General features: G+C 43.6%; 1 protein-coding gene across 2 annotated transcripts; it reads left to right on the top strand.

Annotated features, from left to right (window-relative positions):
• Positions 1 to 3,295: 3,295 nt before the first annotated feature.
• On the top strand, positions 3,296 to 23,684 carry smad5 (SMAD family member 5). 2 transcript variants are annotated; one of them, XM_015948182.3, is made up of 6 exons: positions 3,296 to 3,928; positions 18,777 to 19,076; positions 19,903 to 20,007; positions 22,666 to 22,887; positions 22,970 to 23,226; positions 23,317 to 23,684. In XM_015948182.3, the coding sequence occupies exons 1-6, from the start codon at positions 3,526 to 3,528 to the stop codon at positions 23,458 to 23,460; spliced, it is 1,431 nt and encodes a 476-aa protein (XP_015803668.1). In that variant the 5' UTR covers positions 3,296 to 3,525; the 3' UTR covers positions 23,461 to 23,684. The 2 variants fall into 2 exon arrangements, with proteins under 2 accessions (XP_015803668.1, XP_015803742.1); XM_015948256.3 differs by lacking the exon at positions 19,903 to 20,007.
• Positions 23,685 to 23,812: the final 128 nt, after the last annotated feature.

Here is a 23,812-nt window from a genome sequence, read left to right as displayed (position 1 = left end):
GGAGTGCTACACTTTGCCGCTGTTGGCAAGGACGTAATTTTCACTTTAGAAGTGGGGGGGACACGGGGGGGGGGGGGGGTATCTTTACAGTACGCTCTAATGGGAAACAGGCTTCAACACAAACGGTTGTTTTCCGCTTGGTCCTAGAGCTCAACCAGTGTCAGTTTAATATAGCGTAATATTGTTTTTGGATGGTAAAAAGTGCAGGGGTCAAAACTTGACTTTGGAAAAAGTGGGGGGACATGTCCCCCCCGCCAAAAAAAAAATTACGTCCATGGCTGTTGGTGATATGTGGAAAAAACATGTGAGTACCCACATAATATAAAACTGACAATGGGTAATGGCTTATTAAATACTTTACGTATTTCTTTGATTTTATTGAGATTGTTTGTCTGTTTCATCGACATATAAATATGTCTGGTTGTTCATTCCTGGCTACATGGTGACTGTTGCCCTCTAGTGGCCAAACCGTGACTCTACGCTGTGTTGAGGATCCAATCACTGCATAAAGAGTCCGCATTCCTGGCTGAATCCCGACCGTGAGAAGAGCCTCGTCTTTGGAAAAATGAGTGAATTTGTAACAGCTTGTTGGGTTAATTAAAAGTGAAGGGATTCGCGGCAGCGCGTGGATCGTTAAAGTCTGGAACAAGCGACAACAATACAACAAACCACAGAGCTCCAGACTGAGTGGAGCCAGCAGCGTTCCACAGCCTCAGCACGACCCCCGCACACTTCCGTCCACAACACAAGGAAACTCTGGTAAAGTAACACCCAGCGTTTATTACTGCTGCTTCGATTACCTATCGCTTCATTTTGGTTCCATTTTATCTCACAAGGAAAAAATGTTTGCTAACTTAGGGCACTTTCAGAATCAAGGGCAAAAGAGGGAACGAAACAAAATTAAGTAAGTGATGACTCTGAATAATGCTTATTTAAGCACGTTTTAACTAATTTTAACAAACGGTGCTATTAAGCAGTGATTAAGAGTGATAACTCCTCAGTTACAACCATTTTTATTGGAGATTACAACGCAAAGAGAAGCACTAGTTTTCCTCTGCAGCGGAGTGATATGCTGCTGTAGGTGTTCCCAGTCGTCTCCAGGGTCTGGAGGACAGTGCATGGGGAAGACGGAGGGACACATCGGGAGAAGAAAATCCAGCGCTTCAATGAAAAGTAGCAACTGGAGCTCAAACGTTAGCAGGAACGATCAGTAGCACGGGATTTATACAAAAGGTATGTGACGTAAATGTAGTTTGTAATTGATGTAAAAGAGTCAAACGCTGAAGAGCTTCCCGGAGGTGCACTCCGCTTCGCGGAGCCGGGGTATGCTGCGCGGAGGCTCGTCACTCGGGTCTCCCGGTGGAGGGCTGGGCTAGCAGCTAGCATAGCTTAGCATAGCGTCACTTACTCGAAGTTTTTAGAAGTTTCTATAAAGGATTGTGGAGACGGCTGGACTGATTTAGACCCATAATTTAGGGATATGAACCGATATATCATTAATATGTGGCCCAAAGACGAAACGAACCTGGATATTATTTATGGAGCGTATCTTTAACTTTACGCTCGTAGGCTGGAAAAGAAAGCTAAGCTAATATTAGCAAACTGTCGAATGATTTTTAACTTGCTGCACATGTTCACAATAGTCCATTTATGGTAATAATCTATGTTAATTATACTCTTAAGCTAGATGAAGCTGTTTTTACTGGTGTTCTTGATTTGTGGAACATTAGATGCGTCTCTGAGTCCTTGTTCTCGTGTGTGTGTGTGTGTGTGTGTGTGTGTGTGTGTGCGCGCGCGCGCACGTGTGTGTGTGTGTGTGAGAGAGAGAGAGGTGGGGGTAAAGAGGAATTTGACGAAATATTGAATTTGGGATTAAAATCCTTGAGTTTAATGACTTTCTGAGTGTTCTTGAGCTGCCAAACACGTGACTGTACAGTCAGAAAATATAAAGAGTGTATTGGATTTTTCTGCTCAGGAATTCCCAGTCAGCTCATGAATAATCTTTTTTGGTGAATGTTTTAGATCATAAAACCCTGTGTCACAACGTGACCGTGTGGATTGTGTGTGTAAGACTTGATTGGATTTTCTGTCTGATTGTAGAAAACACTCTGACACTTTGAGGATTTCCATTGAGATGGATGTCAATGGGAGTAACGAAGTTCATTCATGCACTTTGTACACATGATGTCTGAAATGAGCTATGTATTTAAATGTCCTCACATATCTGGGCCTTTTCACTTCATTCAAACAATAAACTGATTCCCTTTCCGATCCAGCTCTGTGTAAATGATGGCTGTGGCTTGGGAAAGCTGGGGGGGAAAAAATCACACCATTTTCATTCTGGTGGTGCATGTGTGTCCCTGCTCATGTCCCACTCTCCTTGGTTTCCCTCAGCTTTCATGTGTCTGTAGAACAATGAGCAGTGGGAGAGGGTGCAGTCCTGTTGGACAGCTGTGGTCTGGACAGGAGGAATGGAGCAGAGATGAGGTGGAGGAGGAAACAGCTCTTTGTGGTTACATCCTTTTTGCCTGAGTGTTTTTTTTTCTTCTCACAAGCCCCTAAACAGCAGCTGTTGTTGCTGCAAGGTCCATGTTTGACATCAGATCAGTGGATCAACTCACATATCTGAGTTTTGTGACACTTTTCTTAGGTTGTAATTAGTTTATCAACACAGTCGTCAGATGCGATGCAGTTATAGGTAATGTTTGCCAGTTAAACTGATGCAAGTGTTGCAGATAGTTCTGTCTCATCGCCTGTGTTTGAATGAGAGTCCGTTATCTTGTGTGGTCCTTGTATCTCATCAGAAATGCTCCCAGATAGGCGGACGTGTCGCCTATTGTTCTTTCACACGCGTGACCAACTGATCAGATTATTGAATCAAGCAAGTCTCTGCAGGTTTGGAACATGAGTGAAAATTATGTCAGAAAAAATAGAAGAGAGAGGTCAAAGGACTTTCTGATTAGTCCACCAATATTTCTGCTATCAGATGCTTGCTTAATGATGTTACCAGGTAAAGAACTGGAAACAAACCACCTGCTTTTCTTGTGTTTTGCAGAAAGTTGACCAATCAGAGCTTTTGAGTGACGAAGTCGACCTGAAGAGGAGCTGTTGCTGAAGAATGTTCACTTCCTCATAAGACCTGTGTCAGATTTGTACCGGTGAGAGCGGCTGCAGGATTAAGATCTCAGCTCCTGCAGCCTACACCCCCTCCCTCCCTGACTCCCATCAGTGGTGGTGACCCTACCCTGAACAGCTTGCTGGAGGGTCCTTCCTGACCAGCAGCAGCTGCGTCCTGCTAGCTGACTCCCGTTCCTCCCTTGTTTCCTGTCCTTGGTCAGACAAGGCTAAAGCCTCCTCCGCTCACCCCACCCCTCATCTCTGTTTGCTTCTCATACACGCTTCACACCCTTGAGCTGCCTGATTTGCTGCTCACACATTCAGATTCCTATAGTGTCAGCAAGTGACTTTTAAACACTTTGGAAGACCCCAGCTGACCCATTTGTCACGGAGTTCCTCCCTTGCAACATGACCTCCATGTCGAGTCTCTTCTCCTTCACAAGTCCAGCTGTCAAACGCCTGCTCGGTTGGAAGCAAGGAGATGAGGAGGAGAAATGGGCAGAAAAGGCCGTGGATGCGCTGGTGAAGAAGCTAAAGAAAAAGAAAGGGGCCATGGAGGACCTGGAGAAAGCCCTGAGCTGCCCCGGACAGCCCAGCAAGTGCGTCACCATTCCCAGATCCCTAGACGGTCGGCTACAGGTTTCCCACAGGAAAGGTCTGCCACACGTTATCTACTGCAGAGTGTGGCGCTGGCCTGACCTTCAGTCCCACCACGAGCTCAAACCTTTGGAGGTGTGCGAGTACCCCTTTGGCTCTAAGCAGAAGGAGGTCTGCATCAACCCATATCACTACAAGAGAGTGGAGAGCCCTGGTACGTACTTAAATTCTGACTAATTTTTATTTTTATTTCACACATTTGAGACCTAATCTAAACACATCCAGTTAACTCATATGCTCACATTCACATTGCTTTTAAACGCGCTTCTTTTGTTTTGTAAATCGTTCATTCAAAGCTGCAAATTAGGGATAGACCGACACGTGGTATACTTTTTCAGTAGAGCCGATTTAAAGTGGAGTACATCTGTGACCCACCGCGGTGCTGTTACAGAACTTTATCTAAACGTATTTTTGTGTTGCTGAAAAACAACTTCTTTAAAACATGGTTGTCAACTGAAATTTGTTTTATTCACCAGTATATTTAATACTGAGTTTGTTAATTTGTTTGACTAACCTTTGTTAAATATCTTACCCCTCCTTTTCACCAGATGCATACTTTGCTGCAATTAGCCGCCATTGTGGTGGACAGGCTTCTTTCCACTGGAAGCGACGAGGCGCTTTCATTATGTTTTGAGTCAAATTTTTACACGCTACTGCATAAAACCCACATTTCAGATCGGTCCAGGCAACAACTTAGACACGTAAGCAGTCAGTAAGTTTACATTAGGGCTGCAACTAATGACTATTTTAATAGTCGACTAGTCACCGACTATTGAAACGATTAGTCGACTAATTGGATAATTATTAATTTCTTTAGTTTAGCTCGAGATTGCTTTAATTATGTGAAAAATGATGATAAACACAAGAAAGATGGGTACTTCAATGGAAAATGCATATTTAATTGAACTTTGCTGCTGACAGGCCAATTCATACCAACAGTAAATAAAAATGCCCCGTCTAACACCAATTAGGCACAGTGCCCAGTCAGTATAGACATAAATGCATAAATAAAATTAAAATACTTTTGTCAGGCACAGTCGGGCATAACATTAAATCTCTCCTTTTAAAAAGTGAAAATACGTTTAAAAAAAGTACAACGTACATCCAAAACAAAACATGTTGGCTTTCGTGTTATTTAAATCTTACCGAGGTGATCAGACTCTGTTTCATTCAACTGTCCGACGTGCTTTCTCTTTAAGTGTTCATGCATCAGCGACGTGCTGCCGTGATACGCGAGGACTGCTTTGCAAACTATGCAGGTCATCTTTTTATTCGCCGAATCCGGGCTAGAATGCTCCCAAACTAGATGTTTTGGTACGCGTAGCTACTGTGTTGGACAGCGCCATTTCTGTTAGCTGGCGCTCAGCAGACAAGCTATTGCACATGTGCGACTATCGGCAGAGATTGTAATGAAGCGAGATGCCTCACTCGGTTGGAAAAAACACGTCTGGCGACAACGTCGACAATGAAATTCATTGTTAACTTTTTCTGTTGTCGATATTTGTTGACGAATCGTCGCAGCCCTAGTTCACACGCGCATCTAAGTTGATCTAAAGTAAGGGTGTCCGATTTTATCGGTCTACAGATATAATCGGCCAATATTGATATTAAATATGCGTTTTTACTCCTTTTAATGACCCGACTTTTACATACAATGCACATATGGTGTTTCCACTAGGTTTTTCCGGGAGAGGGGGGTGGTGGAGTTATTCGTGCACACGGAGTGTTTTGCAGCCGTGATGCCGGAGTTTCTGGCGTGCAATGACCTTATGTAGGGGAAACGCTGACATTTTATACGTCAAACTCTGGGAAAAACAACAGGAATTGTAAACAAACACTGGTGAAAGTGAAGCAGACAAAGTTAAAACTGGATATGCACAATGGCCGAAGGAATGGACAACAAGGCTGCAGCACAGTGTATTTGGTATGTACTGTGCTGTTTGATGTTGCACGTGTTACTCTGTGGCAATGTCATTATCAGAAGACCGCTTCCACGGTCTCGTTACCGGTATCGGCTCGACTGAGCCGTTTAAATGCAGAAGCAGCCAGGTAATTTTCTGGGTGCTTCAGCACGATTAGAAGCAATTTGTCTTCATCAAGACTAATGCGCTTGCATGCATTTAATAAAATTAGTGATGCACCGATATGACATTTTTGGGCCAATACCGATATTCAATATTAATATCACTGTTATGGCTGATAACCCATATTTTCCGATACCGATATGCTGGCATGAATGCTTATAAAATTAGCAGATTTTGTATAGAATGAAAATCATTAAATCTAAATTTACGTTATTATGTACACACACACACACACACACACCACACATTTAAGCTTCTGAGATGATTACAATCACTGTCACCTGACTAAACAAATACACTTCACTTCCCCTCACCCTCTAAAACAGGTAAACAAATAAACACTAGATAGAAAAAAATATTGGTTTTTAATATCGGCCCAGTTTTATTTATCGGACCGATATTTATGCCGATATATTGTGCATCACTAAATAAAACTGAAGTCAGTTTATTTACGTCAGTGTTTCTCAATTATTTTCCTTCACACCCCCTCAGCAATATGATTTTTCACCTGTCACTGCTGGGGTTTTTCCTCTTGTCCGACTGTAATCTAGATTAATCCGGGGGTTATTTTGGCTCCGTCTTATTTTATCGTCTTTTTCTGCCGACAGCCAGCACTTTGGCCATTTCTTCTCTCACTCTCGTGTGGTGTACGTATGGGCTCTACTTCTGTTGGGTAAAGAAGGCATCCCATTGATGAGTCTGAACAGTGCTGCTGCCTAGTGACTGGGGGTGGTTTAGCATTCCGGGGGACCCCACTAATTGAGAAACACACATTTAGGGCAATAGTTTGGTTTAGGGCAGAAACGAATCATCGAACGATAAACCTGGTAAACTACGGGTAGATAGTCTAATGCTAAGCTAGCTCGTAGTTCAGAAACAAACGTGATGGTTGTGTATGACTAAATTTCAGAAGCGGAAGAAAATCCCCACCATCCCGTTTATTTGTGGATCTCTGCAGCTGCAGCGGTGTGGAGCAGAACCGCTGCAGCTGCTACCTCAAGTCTACTTGTTGCTACTGAGCGTTAGCAAGTCTTCACACGGCAAGCCGTTGTAGCATGTAAATCACAACCGCTTCTGTACAATTTAGACTGGTTAATGCTGCCAACCTGTACATAATAAAATGGATAGGCCACCATTACATTGTTGCTAGGAGAAATTAAATGTTATTATAGTTTCCAGTATATTGCTCCTGAACATGTTACTGAAATAATTAAATTCTAGTAATATGTGAATATATTTAAATATGTTTAGATTAAAATGAGTGATATTTAACCTAAAATTTTAATGAAATTTAAGTCAAAATTTGTTCCATAAAATACTAACTATAGATATCAGCTGGGAAAGAGGGAACTAGACAACACCAATTTAATACATGTTGTTGATCCCTTCATCATTTTGTTGTTTTATTTCTTTATAATTTGAGCCACAGACCAGAGACTCGTTTTACTTAAAACGTCGTCAAATAGAATACTCGTTAATTGATGGATGATTCGATAAATACTCGAATACTAAAATATTCGATAGCTGCAGCCGTAGTTTGGTTTTCTAATGCACATATAAACGCAATGACTGTAAAACATTCGGAAATATTCAAAATAAATCAGGTGCAGATTTCCAGTTGCTTAAAGAGCAAGTCACCCCTTACAGGAAGCGTACTTCACTCCCACCTCATGTTTGAAAAATGTAACAAATGCTGTTGCCTAGCAGACCGAGAGGGTGGAGCCACTAACAAATACACACACTCACGACATTGTGACATCATAATGTACCAGTTTACATCATAGCATACCTCTTAGCCAATAGCGGTGGTAGATTTAAATTCAAATGCAGTGAAGAGTTTTTACCTGACAACGGCACAACACTGACAGTTTCAGGCAGAAAATTTAAATTTTAACTAAAATGCACAAAAGTGCAAAACTGTTGACTACACGTGTCTGCAGCACGATTAGACACGCATTTATATAGTTTATCAGAAAAAAATAGTTGATTTGGGGGTGAATTTCTCTTTAACTAGTAAAAAATGTACGCCATTTCCTGTTTAACCTCAATAGCCAAGTTAAACGGAACAGAAAATAAACCATAAACGTTTTTTGGATACATGCTGCCGTCTTTCTCCTTGCTCGGTATTGTGTGAACTCCAGAAATCACGCTTGGTGTTGCAAATATCCCGTGATTTTGTGACCTCGCGCGACAGACTGGGTGGAACGCTTTTGCTCCCGTTACGCGTCTGAAATTCTCCTGGTTGGAAGGGAGCTTGTGGCTAGGGCTGTCGCGGTAACCGCAAAAATGAAATATCGCAATATGAAGAAGCCCACCGCGCTGCATCATGGGCCACCGCGATTACTGAACTTGGTTCAACTCAATGATGCATGTTGAGAAGGATGGCTGCACTGGTATCAAAACGAAACGTTACTTCGCTCCTTTGGGAGCGCTTTGGTTTTCAGTACGTCAGCTGCTGCGCAGCCAGAGTCCTTGGCCGAGACGGAGCTGCCACCAGCGGCAAAAAATAAATAAATAATAAACGCTCGGAGACCTCCTGAAGTCCCGGACAAGCACTGCTTCTGCAACCGTCCCGAAGAGAGTTTGAGCCGAGCTGGAGCTCACTCGCTACCTGCAGGAGGAATGCATCCACCCTAAAGAAACCCCCCTGACATGGTGGAGCAACAACCGGGAGAGATTCCCTTTGCTCGCCAGAGTCGCACGCAAGTTGAGTTCGGAAGCGAGCGGGGCCGGACCGGAGCGGAGGGGAGCGGAGGTAGTGGAATTTGGGGTAAGTGCAACGAGCGCACCATCCGAGAGGGTTTTCAGTTTTGCTGGAAATGTTGCCCCCCCTCTCAGATCCTCTCTCAAAGCGTAGTTAACATGCTGGTTTTCCTTGTGGGTAACAAGGACGTGACCGAGCTATAAAGCACCGTCATTCGTGTGTGTGAAAGTGAAATGATAGTGCCCCGCCCCCCGGCGCGCGCGCGCCCGGTACATGCAATTTTTTATGCTTGATTTTAAACAACTAAACAAAATGGGGACTTGTTTCTTATTTGTTAGATGCTGCAGCCAAATTTGCATTTAAAAGTTTAACCTTCTCCTGAATTTTGTTGTTTTTAAGTTCAGTCGGACTCCGACTGTCGGACAAACAAACGTTACTGCGATCTGTGTTGTTACTGCCCTTTGATCTGCATTCAGTAAAGCGTTATAAAAGAAGGCACGGCAATTTTTAACCTTTTTTAAATGTGTAAACATTATGTTTATATAGTACTGCAATAAAAAAAAGGACTGCAATAATATCGCACACCGCAATATTAAGCCACCCTGAATCACCGCAGGGGGAATTCCTCAACCGCGACAGCCCTACTTGTGGGTCAAACGCTGCTATTACTTTACATGCTACTCATGCGTCTGGTGGAGACAAGGAGGTTGTTCTAATACTGTCTGTACAAAATAAAGATCAGATTCAGAAATGTTGTGCATCCAATGTTGCTTTTGGTGTCATTTTAGCATGAAAATAAGGTAAAAAGAAATAAATAAATAAATAATCTAGTAATCAGCCATGAACGTCAGCAGCACATATCGGCCATCGTCTGACCAGGACCTCTGCAGATCATTATCGGCAATTTAAAAAAGCCATCTAGTCAATCTGCAAACATATTGAAAATAGAGAAGTTGGCATCATTTAATTATTTGCACACGTACATTTTCACATCACATTTTAACTCTTATCAAGACGGATCTTGTTCAGTAGAGAACTAATCTTGTTTTTTCTTTAGAAAAGTTACGTTACGTAGCATTTTTTTAACTTTTAACACACACAACTAAAATATTAGCATTGTTTTCTTTTAAAATCCGGAACAAATATAATATAGATGAAATCCGTTTTGAGCCTTGCACATCCTCTGGAGCTGGTAAAGAAATCCACAAAGGTCGAGAGGCTGTCATCACACAGGCCTGTCCATTCTGCCTCTTCCATTTCACAGAAAATCAATATCACTAGCTCTCTCAGTCTTATTAGATTATGTTCCTCAGGCACTCCAGATTGGGTGTGGCACCAGAGAGAGGGGCCTGCTAACTGCTGCATAAACCCTCCGACTACATGCTCGTCACAAACTTCTCTCTAATATCATTTCACATCGCTTCAGATAGAAGAACACCTGGCCCTAATGAGCTGGGCATTCTGTTTAGGCTGGTCTGGTTCCAGGTTGTGGATCACGTGTCGGTCAGGAGACGATGCCTGTATGTAGAAGGCTGAGGATTCCTCTGGCGTTGCCTTACAGCCTTTAACAGAATTCTCGGGCCCTGGAGTGAAGAAATGGGTGTAAAGCCTACTGCACACAGGAAGCACGATCGGAGCAGAACGGCAGTGGAAAGGTTTACTCATGACAATCCCTGCACAATGGGAGAGTCTCAGCCGCAAAGGGGCTTCTCCACTGTGCTCCTCGCTTGGCTTGCGAGACCGAAAAATCCCCAGAGTTTATGCAATCTGCCATTAAACCAAAAAGAAGGAAATGATGTTTGATATCACGGTTGGATGTCATTTATGGAAAATGGCCTGTATTTGATATAGCGCCTTCTAGAGTCCTGGAACCCCCCAAGGTGCTTTACAACGCAGTCGTTCATTCACACCAAGCCCCCATAATTTGAGACTGGACATGAAGCAAAACAGGAAGTGACAAAAATTGCAGTTCCACTCTCATCCACTAGGGGCTGGTGTCAGAAGCGAGCAAATCCTCATTGAGTCCCATGTTAAAAATACCAATTTCACAGCAGAAATAAACATGTTTACAGCCTGGTACCAGAACATGTTTTTGGTTTAAATGATCTAGTTTACACTCATGACAACTCTGAGGGGGGTGAATGTTTTTCTCACTCTTCTGTTTAAGTGTATTAAAAGCCTAAAACTCTGTATAATCAATGAGCATCAGACCCACGTGACCACAGAGCTAGCTCCGTGGAAAGGCCTCAGCCTGAAAACTGTTCCGCCATTTTCAGTCTCTCAACTTAACACCATTAGTTGTAGTGTGTGTGTGTATTCTTGTTTGGATATTATTTGTGCAATTGTTGGACAAAATGACTTGCTGTGGTATTAATTGCACTAATAGAGCGTCCAAGGAGTCTCCACTTCATTTTTTTCGGTAAGTAAACTAGGGCTGCAGCTATTGAATATTTTTGTAATCGAGTACTCTATCGAATCTTTTATCGATTAATCGAGTACTCTAATACATTACTCTTCTGCGTTTTTAAACCATTATATCAAACAGCATGTTATAAAATATGAAAGACCTCTTGAAATGAGGAAGCAGTTGCCAGTTATTCTTCAAGTTTTATTCAAAATTAGTTTTCAAAACTTCAGCACTTCAACTTTACTTCACAGTAAACAAATGCGAGCGGCTGCGGCCCAAACAGAACCAGAACCGCTCACGGCACATGCGCAAACTTGGCTCGCCAGCTGTTTCCCTATTAACACACGTCCGTTTTAATTTCTACACTTTTTTTGTTTCACACTAACAAGGATTGTCGAAAGCATGTTTGCCGTGGTTATGTCAAATTATACTGATTACACAACATTTATTTACTTCCTTTCGTTTTCCTCCGCCACTCTCATAAATACCCGTGTCCTCCTGCAGCAATCCTGAGGGACAACGGACGTCAATAACAACACAGTAAAAAGTCCGACGTGATGTAAAAACTGCTATTTTTAGCACATTTTAAGTCCGACGTGTTGCTACCAGACGTACGGTGTGAGCTGAAACTGAGTGCTACAAATGAAAAAGTCGCACAGCGTCTGCAGAATATATAGAAATACAGGCTAAAATGCATTATCTTGTAGGTCAGGGGTGTCAAACTCAAACGGGGCCGAAATGAAACTCTGGGACGGAGTCGAGGGCCAAACTTAATATTTTTGAAAATGTGACGGCAAATTTGCACATTTTCTTTATCAACATTTATGCAATTTTGAACCTTTAAATTTGGAAACAAACTTATTTCTGCATTAACACTGAATGTGGAATAACCAAATTACACACGAGCAAGTCAGTTTTAAATAAAAGGCATCAGTGGTATTCATTACTTGTGGTATAATCAGCATTTTTAAAATCTATTCAGGATTTATGTTTTCTTGTTTATTCATTTTTCTTATTTTTATTTTTTCTCCTGTAATACGTGTCATCGCTGCTGTGACGTCTAGCTTTCCCCACTGAGGAACAATAAAGGGATTTTCTATTCTATTCATCTATCTGCAGCCTTTCCACTTCCTGTTTACTGTAGGTTAAATCTTTTCTCACGGGCCAACAACAAAATAAAAATATCATTTTATCTTAAATGAAAATGCAACATCTCACCTGTTAACTTTCATGTTTTGGAGCAGAAAAAGAGCATAAAACCAACATATTTAAAGCTCAGTTTGCTCCACTGGTTTACTGTGATGCTCACCTGTTCCAGCCAGATACCTGCATCATGGGGTTGATCTGAGCTGAGGAGGAGACTCCTGTTGTTTTGTTCATCTTCATCATAATAATGACAACATTAGATGACAACAGGTGCTCACATAGGTTTGTGCTGATGAACATGTCTGAGCAGCTTGACCGCGTTGTTGTGTGTCGGGGAGGAAACACGACCACAGCAGCCACAGAGTCGTGCTGGTTTGAGCGTGTTGCTGTTCGCTGGAGTTATATCGGCTCTGTCTGGAAGTTAGTTAGAACACTTTTTCTTTAAGTCGTGAACACATTACTGAGCGATTAAAATCTCCGTTTCTGGGCTTCAACGTCAGAAAACAGCTGAGTGAACTCGGCGCTGAGTGAGAGGAGTGTTTAGTTTGTCCGAGACAGCGGAGCTGCAGACACCGGCAGCAGGTGGAAAAAACACAAAGGAGGGGGCTTCGTCGGCTCCGCGCTAACGCCGCAAAGCATCATGGGAGTTGAAGTCTTTGCGGTAAAATCGGCCAGCGGGCCAGTTTTAATATATTTTTTATATTTATCTCGCGGGCCACATAAAAATGCTTCGCGGGCCGCATCTGGCCTGCGGGCCTTGACTCTGACATATGTGTTGTAGAGGCTCCGAGTCCGCTTGCAGAAGTGACATTTACAGGTGCTGCAGCATGGAGGATGTGGTGTTGTTGTAGGCTAAATCCATTTTACAGTATTTATACTGGACTACGTTTTCCGCCTTACGACGTGAAAAATGGTCCCACACCTTTGACATTGTGTGTCTTTTTAGCACTCCACCGGGGTCCACGTTGTCCGCCATGGCTTAAAAGAAAGTTAAGTTGCGTTCGCTACTCGCGTGTGCATTCAGTGCAGTGTGTATGTGCGTCACTTATTTCGGTCCAGGTGAAACATGACCCCGGGCGATTGCAAAGCCATGAATTAATTAAACATGAATTAAACAAAGCTTCGAGGCAGAGAATTTGACTCGAGGATTTTTTGTGCTCGAATTATTCGAGGTACTCGAGGAATCGTTTCAGCCCTAAAGTAAACTTATTAGGGTTGTCACGATACTAAAATTTCAAACTCGATTCGATACTTGAAAAAAACTCAATACTCGATTTCGATACTATTTAAAAACACCAATTTATTGAACAAGTTTATTAAAAAAAATAACATTCCTCAATTTATATTGCAAAAATTAAATGTTAAGAATTAAGTGTATAAAGTGCTTAAACCTTTCAAGTATCAGCATTTTTTAAAACGTGCATACAAAAACTGGTGAAAGTTAACACTTTAAATCATGAGTTGTCTCACTATATATACACTATTTGCAGAGTGATGTTTTGCTGCTTAAACTCTGTTTAAGGTGCATTTTGTCATAAGATGTAATGCCACATGTTTTGTTCTGTACTTTTGAACAACTCTGTTGGTCAATAAAGGGAGAAAACGAATTTCTCCACAGTAGGACAAAGGTACATCTACCGGTAATCTTAATGAAAACAGACTGGCGCACAGCAGTGACGTCATTAAAAGCGCCGGTTAGATTAGCCGCGGCTAGTCTGTTTACGCCTAGAAATCCCAGACCCGCTCCAAACGAACAGGGGAATCACGTTAATGATTCCTAACAAAACCTTTCGACATAGAGATGTTTTGGTGCAGATAATGTCTTATTTCGAGGCTGCACCATGGGTGCCCGTCCGAACCCGTTATATGGATATACGCTGATGGCGATTCGCCGATGGATCTAAATACCCCGGGGAATCCAAGTAGCACCAAAGTTGTCAGCGTGAGTAAACAAACGTACTGCATGCTAGAAATTAAGTCCGGGTTGCAATAAACGGGAGTTTCCTTTAAGCACATAAGCGTGAATATACAACTACGTGTCGGACTTGGTATGCTAATTAAGTTGGGCTGCGAAGCGCCTCCCAAATTCACTGTTTATGTTTTTGTTTATTTATTTGGCAGACAAAACTTGGATCGGAGACAACTCGCGTGGGAAATTGCAATGTAGCCATGCGGCGTCTTCTTCTGTTTGTCTGGGAGGCGGAGGCTGCTTTACGGCATCTGGCTGTCGTGCGTGTCGGTGTACTTGAAGAAGGCTGTGTATAATAGTCCCTAATATCGATACCACAGGGATGGAATATCTAATTTAGATACCACTTTTAGCATCGATTTATATCTAGGTATCGATTTTTTTGACAACACTAAAACTTATATTTATGTATTTTAGGTCACTGCTGAGCTTAGATTTTAACATGTACTGTTTAACCATGAAATTTAAATGTAATAGGGTAAAACCCAGTGCATTTAACATAATGCTGCACTTTAGAAAATGGGTTGAAATATAACATGTTGGTGGAGCTGGGTTCCCACTATCGGTATGGTCCCCTCCCCTCAGTGGCAGCTCGACGCATCTCCGATCGCAGCAACGCCTGTCTGCTGCGCAGGCTGCCAGCTTGTGGAGCTCTCGGATGGAAACCTCTTGTGCTCTACCCGGTTTTACCCAGCGGTCAGCCCGGCGTATCTCTGACTCAGAAGCTCTGGTGTTGTGTACAGTTAACTCCGGTTGTAGCTAGGTTGCTACCTCCGTTAGCTTAGCTCCCACCTCTGCGTTAGCTTTGGGTTAGCTTGCAGCTACATTGCTTCAGTTCGACGAGTGTCGTCATTTGATCCCAGCCTTCCAGCCCCACCCTCAGCTCCACGTCTTTTCCCTTTTATGGAATTGTCTGGGCTTGATGGAACCTTTTGACACGGTCAAAATGGCGGTGGTGGGAACCTCCCATTTTGGCACAAAAACTTATAATTGGAGCCTATGGACACAAATTGTCCAGTATATATGTCGATGATTCACACACACATTCACACACTGGTGGGGATGAGCTACGATGTAGCCACAGCTGCCCTGGGGAGCACTGACAGAGGCAAGGCTGCCGAGCACTGGCGCCACCGGTCCCTCTGACCACCACCAGAAAGCAAGGCGGGTTAAGTGTCTTGCCCAAGGACACAGCGACAAACTGAGCGAGGCTCGAACCTGCAACCTTTCGATTACGAGGTGACCACTTAACTCATTCACTGCAGGCGTTTCTTACCGTTTTTACTGTTTTTTTAAGAGTCACAGAACGTTGCGCGCTAGGATAAAGTTGACGCCAAAACAACCAAAACAGGGGGGCTCACCTCTTACATCAGAGGATCTTGAAGTGAAAATTTTCCGAGTTTCCGACCGGGAGATCTGACATGGGGGTGGGGGGGGTTCATTTGATTTTTCCTACTCAGAGGTGGGGATTTCCGAGTTCTGAGGACAAATCCAACGCACTGTGAGTGGCCTTCTGAAATCTATGCCTACCGTCTTCGATTGGCGGGTAGAGTCAGCCAGCGGGGGCTTCCTGCATGCGTGATTCATTATCATTCTGCATGCCGTGGAGTAAACATCCCTATGTCTGCAGCATGAGCGACTGCTGCTCAGTGGGAAGAGGGAGAAGAGAGCTGGGAGGAACGGCTGTGAGCAACACAGCTCACAGTAGCCTTTGTTTCCTTTTAGCTTCAGTCGCAGCAGTGGAGGCCAGAGGGTTGTGAGGACAAGCGCAGCAGGATCGGTAATAGAACTGGGAGCAAATTAATAAAATAATGTGGTTCCCAATAGGGCTGCTCGATTATGGCAAAAATAATAATCACGATTATGGTGACTGAAATTGAGATCACGATTATTTAGGACGATTTTTCTATTTATGTTGATTTTATTTGTTTTTATTCAGTCATAAAGTTGCTCAGGGCACAATCAGGGCAAAAATAAACAAGAAACAAGATGATCACTAAAATAACTCCTGATTCCCAGTATAAAAAGACCAATATACTTTTAGCTCATAGTCTATGACCCAAGGGCTATAGACCTTGGTTTAACTCATGTAAGTCTAACCAGTACAGAACCAAATACCAATATCTTGCAAATACTGACAGCAAGAATTATACAGTGGCATTTATAACAAATAAATGCAAATAAATTGATGTCCACAAAATGTTGCATAACATTTATTTAGTCGTGTCAAGGTGCTGTAGGAGAGTGCACTAGCACCGCGTCCTCAGAGAGATTAGTTATTATTCATCAGCGTGAGGAACTTGTTTCTACCTTATTTATAAACTATTTATTTACAAGTCCATCAGTTAATGTAATAAATGTCCCAACCACAGCTGCACCCCCCACCCCCCAACCCGGTCTCACAGCAATCGGGGCAAGCTGCACGTGTGTTTAGCACGCCGCACATTTAGCCGTTTTTAGTGGCTCAGGAGTCCGCAGGTGCGGTGTGTAGGGTTGTCACGGTATGAAAATTTAACCTCACGGTTATTGTGACCAAAATTATCACGGTTTTCGGTATTATCGCGGTATTTTTTAAACGGTGTTGCATATGTTCAGAAAGCATTGATAGTCCTGTTCTACACAAACTGAAATAGTTCTGAAAAGGTTTAACAGTGTTTATTAAACCTAAAATAACACAACGCCTTAGCAAAAGTGCAACTTTTCACAAGTAAAGGAACAAATAGCTTCTTTTTCTGGAACATGTTACAGTAGTCAGTGCAGGTTTAAATGATACAAATCCAAACATTCAAAACATAAACAATATGTAAACAAATCAAAGAAACACCACTTGTTTTCTCATATACTTGTTTTCTTCATTATCAAAATGAAAATCTAAAACTCCAGTCCACACTTGACTTGAGCACTGTACAAGTCAACCTTAAAAAATATGTATTTAAAACAAATAGCCACTTTAAACAAATGACTAAAATAACTACTACACTATGTAATCAAATCCAAACGTTCAAGTATAAATGGCATTGAATAAGTAAACAAATCAATAACAAGGAACTAATTGTATATTTCTCTTCATCATCAACAAATAAGATGCTTCATCCAGCAACAGGGTGTCCGTGACACGGTTTAAATGCTGGCAGAGGACGCTGCGGCTGCAGTATATAGTGACTCGTTGTATTCTCCCTCAACCAAAAGTCCTCACGTCATGCATTTAAGCTAAAATGCTAATGTTAACTTACCTTGCACTGGCTGTAGAGACGTGGGTGATGGTCACGCAGATGTGCCATTAGATTCGAAGTGTTGCTGCCTTTTGCAGACACTTGTTTCCTGCACCTTCTGCAGACGGGATTGCCGTCTTCTATTAACTGTCCCTCAGCATTTTTCAGAAATCCAAAATATGACCATACTTCCGATTTAGTCTTCTTTGAGGGCTGATGGATGTCCTGGGCGCTGCCGTCTCCTCCTTCGGCCGTTATTTCAGCTTCAAAGTTTTGGTGCCGTTGCAAACTAAAAAGTGCGTGTGCGCGCCACGGGAACTTCAGCTGAAGCGACGGTGGCTGGTAAGGGTCACCGCGCCGAAACCGCGGCCACGGTAAACCCACCGAGATAATATAGTTTTTTTAAAAACTGGACGGTTATTTTTATTGTCAACTTTTTTACCGGGGTTTACCGCTATACCGGTTACCGTGACAACCCTAGCGGTGTGTGTCACTCACTCTGGTTAATCCAACAGGGAACCGGCTCTGAGAGCCGTTTCTTTAGCGACTGACACATCACTACATCATTCCCTTTCCTAATGTCCTGAAGAACGGTCCGGAACGCGGGCGGAGTGTTTAGCTAACCTGCAGGAAATGTCGACGACAGTTATCCAGAAAGTAGCTAAGGGCTACCAGAGATGTTTCTGAGGTGTTCGCTAGGTACTTTTAAGATTTAAAAAGTCAAGAAGGGGGTCTGAGAAGCTGCTAGAAATAGCGTCAAAGTCGCCAAGTTGGCAACACCCTAGGAGGAGCGCTTCATTTGCAACTCAGGGCAGCGCAAGTGGGAGGGGCAAATTATCGGCTTGTTTTTTGTTTTTTATAATCGTTCAAAACTCAGATCGTAATCGTGATTAAAATTCGATTAATTGAGCAGCCCTAGTTCCCAATCCCCAAAAGCAACACAGCTCACGCCCGTTTTATTAAAGAGGACACCACAGACTTTTCCGAGCGTCTTTCGCACCGCCCGACAGATGCAGATTTCCTTTTGCTGAACTATTAAAAAAAAGTGTCATTACCTGTTATGCCTCCGTGGCGAAAGTTAAAACAGTAGCAAATGAATCAGACCTCTGGGATACATGCTGCCATCTTCTTTGTTTATTATTGTATGAACTGTTGAAATCACGCGTGATTGTGCTATTCCCATAAATGATGCCTGTATTTATTAACAGGTCTGTGGGTGGAGGCGGGGTGACAGAAGTAGTGTAATATAACCGTTATCTTGTTTGAACATGTTTCTTTTTACCTGATACAGCTTTATACGGTGGGTTTTTAATCTACTTTAATGGAAAATGACTGATGGACGATTCAACAAGGCTGGGTTTGAGGGTCCAAATAGACTGAATTAGCTCTTACTGGTGGGACTGGGATAGACATGGCTGCTCTGTGTGTGGATTTTTTTTATTTTCTGTTGTTTGATGAATCTTTTTTTGTCTTTGTTTAGTGCTCCCTCCGGTGTTGGTCCCGCGGCACAGCGAGTTCAACCCACAGCACAGCTTGCTCGTTCAGTTTCGCAACCTGACTCATAATGAGGCACAAATGCCCCTGAACGCCACCTTCCCAGAGTCCTTCCAGCAACCCCACAGTGGTGGTGGCAGCAGCAGCGGAGGAGGTGGAGGCGGCAGCGGCGGCGGCACGTTTCCCATTTCTCCCAACTCTCCGTATCCTTCTTCTCCAGCCAGCAGCGGTACTTATCCAAACTCTCCTGCCAGCTCGGGGCCCTCCAGTCCATTCCAGCTCCCAGGTACCCAGCAAACACACTCCTGTACCTGACCCTGGGAAACATGCCAGACTATTGTTTTTCTGTTATGTAGTCAGCTGAGGGAAAAGCTGCTCCAAACGGGTCTCAGATGAGTCTTAAATGTTTTAGATTGAAAGAAAACATCATGTTGGCAGTTGATTAGAGGAAATGGAGACAAATCAGGTTTCCCATGTGTGTGCTTACTAGCTACTTTAGTCCAAGAGGCTGTGGCGGCTTCACATCTTACCGAGGGCCCTTCAGATTCATCAGAGACTGGATGCTCTCGTGTCTGTTTTAGTAGTTTAGCAACAAAGTAGCAGCGTGTCCTGTCCTCCTGTCTTATGTTGGACTTTCTGGATTTTGTAGTGTGTGTGTGTGTGTGTGTGTGTGCGTATGTTGCAAGTGTTTGAGTCCAGGTCTACTGGCACATCCAGTAGCTACAGCTAGTCGAGGCTTTAAATATCAATTTAGAGTAAAAACAAACTGTTGTTGCTGCAGGAATTCATCAGATCTCTCCTACATACATGTGATTTTATTTAAACAGTTCTGCCATTTAACTAAACTTTTGCTGCATTGTTTTTTTCCCTTGTATGCCTCAATAAGGGTCTGAGCAGCTCGTGTTGCATCTCTGTCAGGAATGGGTTAGTGTGTGGTGCAGGAGTGAGGGATATGTGTAACCCGACACTGTTTCCGGGGTACAGATCTTGTGAAGATTGTCTAGGGAGATGTGTGTGTGGTGTGTGAGGGAGGGAGGGAAAGAGAGAGAGAGAGACCATTTGCCAGCAGCAGCAACTGGTCTCACCCTTGCTAACTGGTCTTCCTGTCTCAGCTGACACCCCACCCCCGGCCTACATGCCCCCTGATGAGCAGCTGGGCCAGGAGAGCCAGTCCATGGACACAAGCAGCAGCTTGGTGTCACAAGGCATACCGAGAGGTGAGAAGCGACAGCAGCACTAAAAGAAAAAGAATCATGCGTTTCCAACATTAAACGGATGAAGTTGTCATCAGGAAGTTCAGTGTGGATCATCAGAACAGCAACTGCTGTAGTAATAAACTGCTCTACCTTTGTTCTTGTGAGGGAATCCACTGAAGACGGGCTTCTGGTTTGATAACAATAGTACCACCCATAGTTCTAATGGGCCTATTGTTAGCCCTCCAATAACCCCAATGAACACGATCTTAATGTTGCTGAGGCCGATGGTGTCTAGCTCAAGTCACCAAACTGAAGATACGCAGTAGCTGTTAAATTACTCACAACACGCCATGCCGGCAAATGAGCGTAACACTGCCGCCACGGTGTGTCTTATGAACGCAGCTGGCAATGTGGGAATTTTGTAGCATTTAATCCTGCGTTGCCTGACTTACGAATGCATTTTATGCCTTGGGGCAACAGAGGGTGGTGTCGTGATCGCGTGGGGAGTCACTGCCGAGCTCCGGCAGGAAATGACATCAAAAATGAAAGTAAATACGGGCTCTGCTTTTCGCTTTTGTAAACAGAACCAGTTGAGATGATAAACTGGAATGATGCAGAGCTCTGGGAACTTCTCTCTGTTAGAGCTGGAGGACAGACACCTTTAGGAGCGGCTTCTAAAAAACTTAATGAGCGCAGCCTCGATTGCAATAAAAAGCAAGTTATGTCCAAGTAAAACGGAAATCCACGGCAATGAAAAGACCCCCTTCATACCCCCTTTATACCGTCATCGTGTAATCTTTAGTAAAAAGGGCACCATTACACCACATTATCGCCACGTTCTTGTCAATTATAAACAACGTAAGGGTCCCTGATGCCGGCTCGACGTTGCAGCAAATATGCGCTAGGGCTGTCGCGGTAACCGCAAAAATGAAATATCGCAATATGAAGAAGCCCACCGCGCTGCAACATGCGCCACCACGATTACTGAACTTGGTTCAACTCAATGATGCATGTTGAGAAGGATGGCTGCACTGGTATCAAAACGAAACGTTACTTCGCTCCTTTGGGAGCGCTTTGGTTTTCAGTAGGTCAGCTGCTGCGCAGCCAGAGTCCTTGGCCGAGACGGAGCTGCCACCAGCGGCAAAAATAAATAAATAATAAACGCTCGGAGACCTCCTGAAGTCCCGGACAAGCACTGCTTCTGCAACCGTCCCGAAGAGAGTTTGAGCCGAGCTGGAGCTCACTCGCTACCTGCAGAAGGAATGCATCCACCCTAAAGAACCCCCCTGACATGGTGGAGCAACATCCGGGAGAGATTCCCTTTGCTCGCCAGAGTCGCACGCAAGTACGTGTGCGTTAGTGCAACGAGCGCACCATCCGAGAGGGTTTTCAGTGTTGCTGCAAATGTTGCCCCCCCTCTCAGATCCTCTCTCAAACCGTATATGGTTATCATGCTGGTTTTCCTTGTAGGTAACAAGGACGTGACCGAGCTATAAAGCACCGTCATTCGTGTGTGTGAAAGTGAAATGATAGTGCCCCGCCCCCCGGCGCGCGCGCCCGGTACATGCAATTTTTTATGCTTGATTTTAAACAACTAAACAAAATGGGGACTTGTTTCTTATTTGTTAGATGCTGCAGCCAAATTTGCATTTAAAAGTTTAACCTTCTCCTGAATTTTGTTGTTTTTAAGTTCAGTCGGACTCCGACTGTCGGACAAACAAACGTTACTGCGATCTGTGTTGTTACTGCCCTTTGATCTGCATTCAGTAAAGCGTTATAAAAGAAGGCACGGCAATTTTTAACCTTTTTTAAATGTGTAAACATTATGTTTAGATAGTACTGCAATAAAAAAAGGGCTGCAATAATATCGCACACCGCAATATTAAGCCACCCTGAATCACCGCAGGGGGAATTCCTCAACCGCGACAGCCCTAATATGCGGCATTATTTTCTAAAAGAGGCTTGTATTATATCTCAGTTTTGTTTATTTTTATTCACAGTTGGTCACCAACCCTCCCTCAAACCCAGGCCACAGAACGGCTTCGTGTCACACTGTCAGGACTTTAGAGAAGCGGCACTCTGTGCAGTCCTACGTCTCACTCTAGCAGCACACGCAGCAGCTTACTCACCGGTTAAAAACAAAAAAACGTACAGTTGTCACGGCAAAAGGTGTTTCACTTTAGTCCAAACTTAACCGCAGAGGTGTCCAGACACCCACAACAACCGGTTCAGCTCGTTATTGCAATATATTCACTATTCCAGTGTGGCGGCTATGACTCACACCAGAAAAATTACAACTCGCAACAGTTTAAGGACATTTTGGAAACTTCTTAATGTTGGACAGTCAGATATTGACTTTAACTCTGTGATAAATTCAAACTATTTTTTGTTCTGTTCTCATTTTGGACCCGAGTATGGAGGTCAGGGTGTGTCGTGATCTTGTGCTCTACAGTATTAGACTCTGATGTTTCTTGTGCAGGTAGCTGGTGCTTCTCGAAGCGCTAATCAGCATAGCTTTGTTTGGCAAGCTAGCTTTACTTATAAAATCAAGACGTGTGTCTTCCTATTACCTTCTTTAATGTGGAGGTTGCTTACTAAAATGAATATCGAGTCTGTTTTCCACCCAGAGGTGTAACCTCAGCCGGTTTACAAACTGCACATTTTAATCCCTGTTTCCAGATGTGCATCCAGTGGAGTACGAGGAGCCAAGCTACTGGTGCTCCATCGTCTACTATGAACTTAACAACCGTGTTGGAGAGGCCTACCATGCCTCGTCAACCAGCGTGCTTGTGGATGGCTTCACTGACCCTTCAAACAACAAAAACCGCTTCTGCCTCGGTCTGCTGTCCAACGTCAACCGCAATTCAACCATCGAGAACACCCGTAGGCACATTGGCAAAGGTAGGATCACACGTTCCCTGATGGAAAACGCTTCTTTTCCCTGTGGTAGACGTTTTCTCACCGTGATGCCTGTGCCACCCAGGGGTGCACCTGTACTACGTGGGAGGAGAGGTTTATGCAGAATGCCTCAGTGACACCAGCATCTTTGTCCAGAGTCGTAATTGTAATTACCACCACGGCTTCCATCCCACCACCGTGTGCAAGATCCCCAGTGGATGCAGTCTGAAGATCTTTAATAACCAGGAGTTTGCTCAGCTTCTGGCCCAGTCCGTGAATCATGGCTTTGAGGCCGTTTATGAGCTCACTAAGATGTGCACCATTAGGATGAGCTTCGTCAAGGTGGGAGTTGGGATGATGATTGTAAACAACATATTTACAGTAACGGCCATGTCGATTTCTCTATTATTTGTGACGTGTTTCCTCTCTCAGGGCTGGGGAGCGGAGTATCACCGACAGGATGTGACCAGCACCCCCTGCTGGATTGAGATCCACCTTCATGGACCTCTCCAATGGCTCGATAAAGTGCTGACACAGATGGGCTCACCTCTCAACCCGATCTCCTCCGTGTCCTAATAAAGGACTTCCGGGAGATTTGATGGCCTTTTTACTTTTTTTTCCCCCCCCATTTTTAACATTTTTCCCCTGCAAGGATTTATAATTTAATGCTGTCTTAATGTTGGAACTGTTTACACTTTCTTTGGGATGGGACATTAACCTCTGCCAGAATCCAGTCTCCATTTCAGGAGAAAACCTGGACACCCAAGTAGCGTTACAAACATGGACACGCACGTGACTGCTCCACGATGCTTTCTGTCAGAATGAACGAGAGACTTTCTTGTCAAGCCTGACTCTGTCAAATGTTAATTTTTCCATCTAGTTTCATTGTTTTTGACAAATGATTTTATTTCTTTATGTGTAGTTTCTA

Source organism: Nothobranchius furzeri, chromosome 1 (assembly GCF_043380555.1).
Source record: "Nothobranchius furzeri strain GRZ-AD chromosome 1, NfurGRZ-RIMD1, whole genome shotgun sequence".
Classification (NCBI taxonomy): domain Eukaryota; kingdom Metazoa; phylum Chordata; class Actinopteri; order Cyprinodontiformes; family Nothobranchiidae; genus Nothobranchius; species Nothobranchius furzeri.
Note: the sequence above shows the minus strand (reverse complement) of the source record. Positions and strands in the feature narration are given on the sequence as shown.

Excerpts from the sequence above, each read along its gene's own strand:
- smad5 (XM_015948182.3), top strand. The coding sequence starts at position 3,526 with ATGACCTCCATGTCGAGTCTCTTCTCCTTCACAAGTCCAGCTGTCAAA. Across the intron at positions 3,929-18,776 it reads CAAGAGAGTGGAGAGCCCTG|TGCTCCCTCCGGTGTTGGTC; the intron begins GTACGTACTTAA and ends GTCTTTGTTTAG. Across the intron at positions 19,077-19,902 it reads CAGTCCATTCCAGCTCCCAG|CTGACACCCCACCCCCGGCC; the intron begins GTACCCAGCAAA and ends TTCCTGTCTCAG.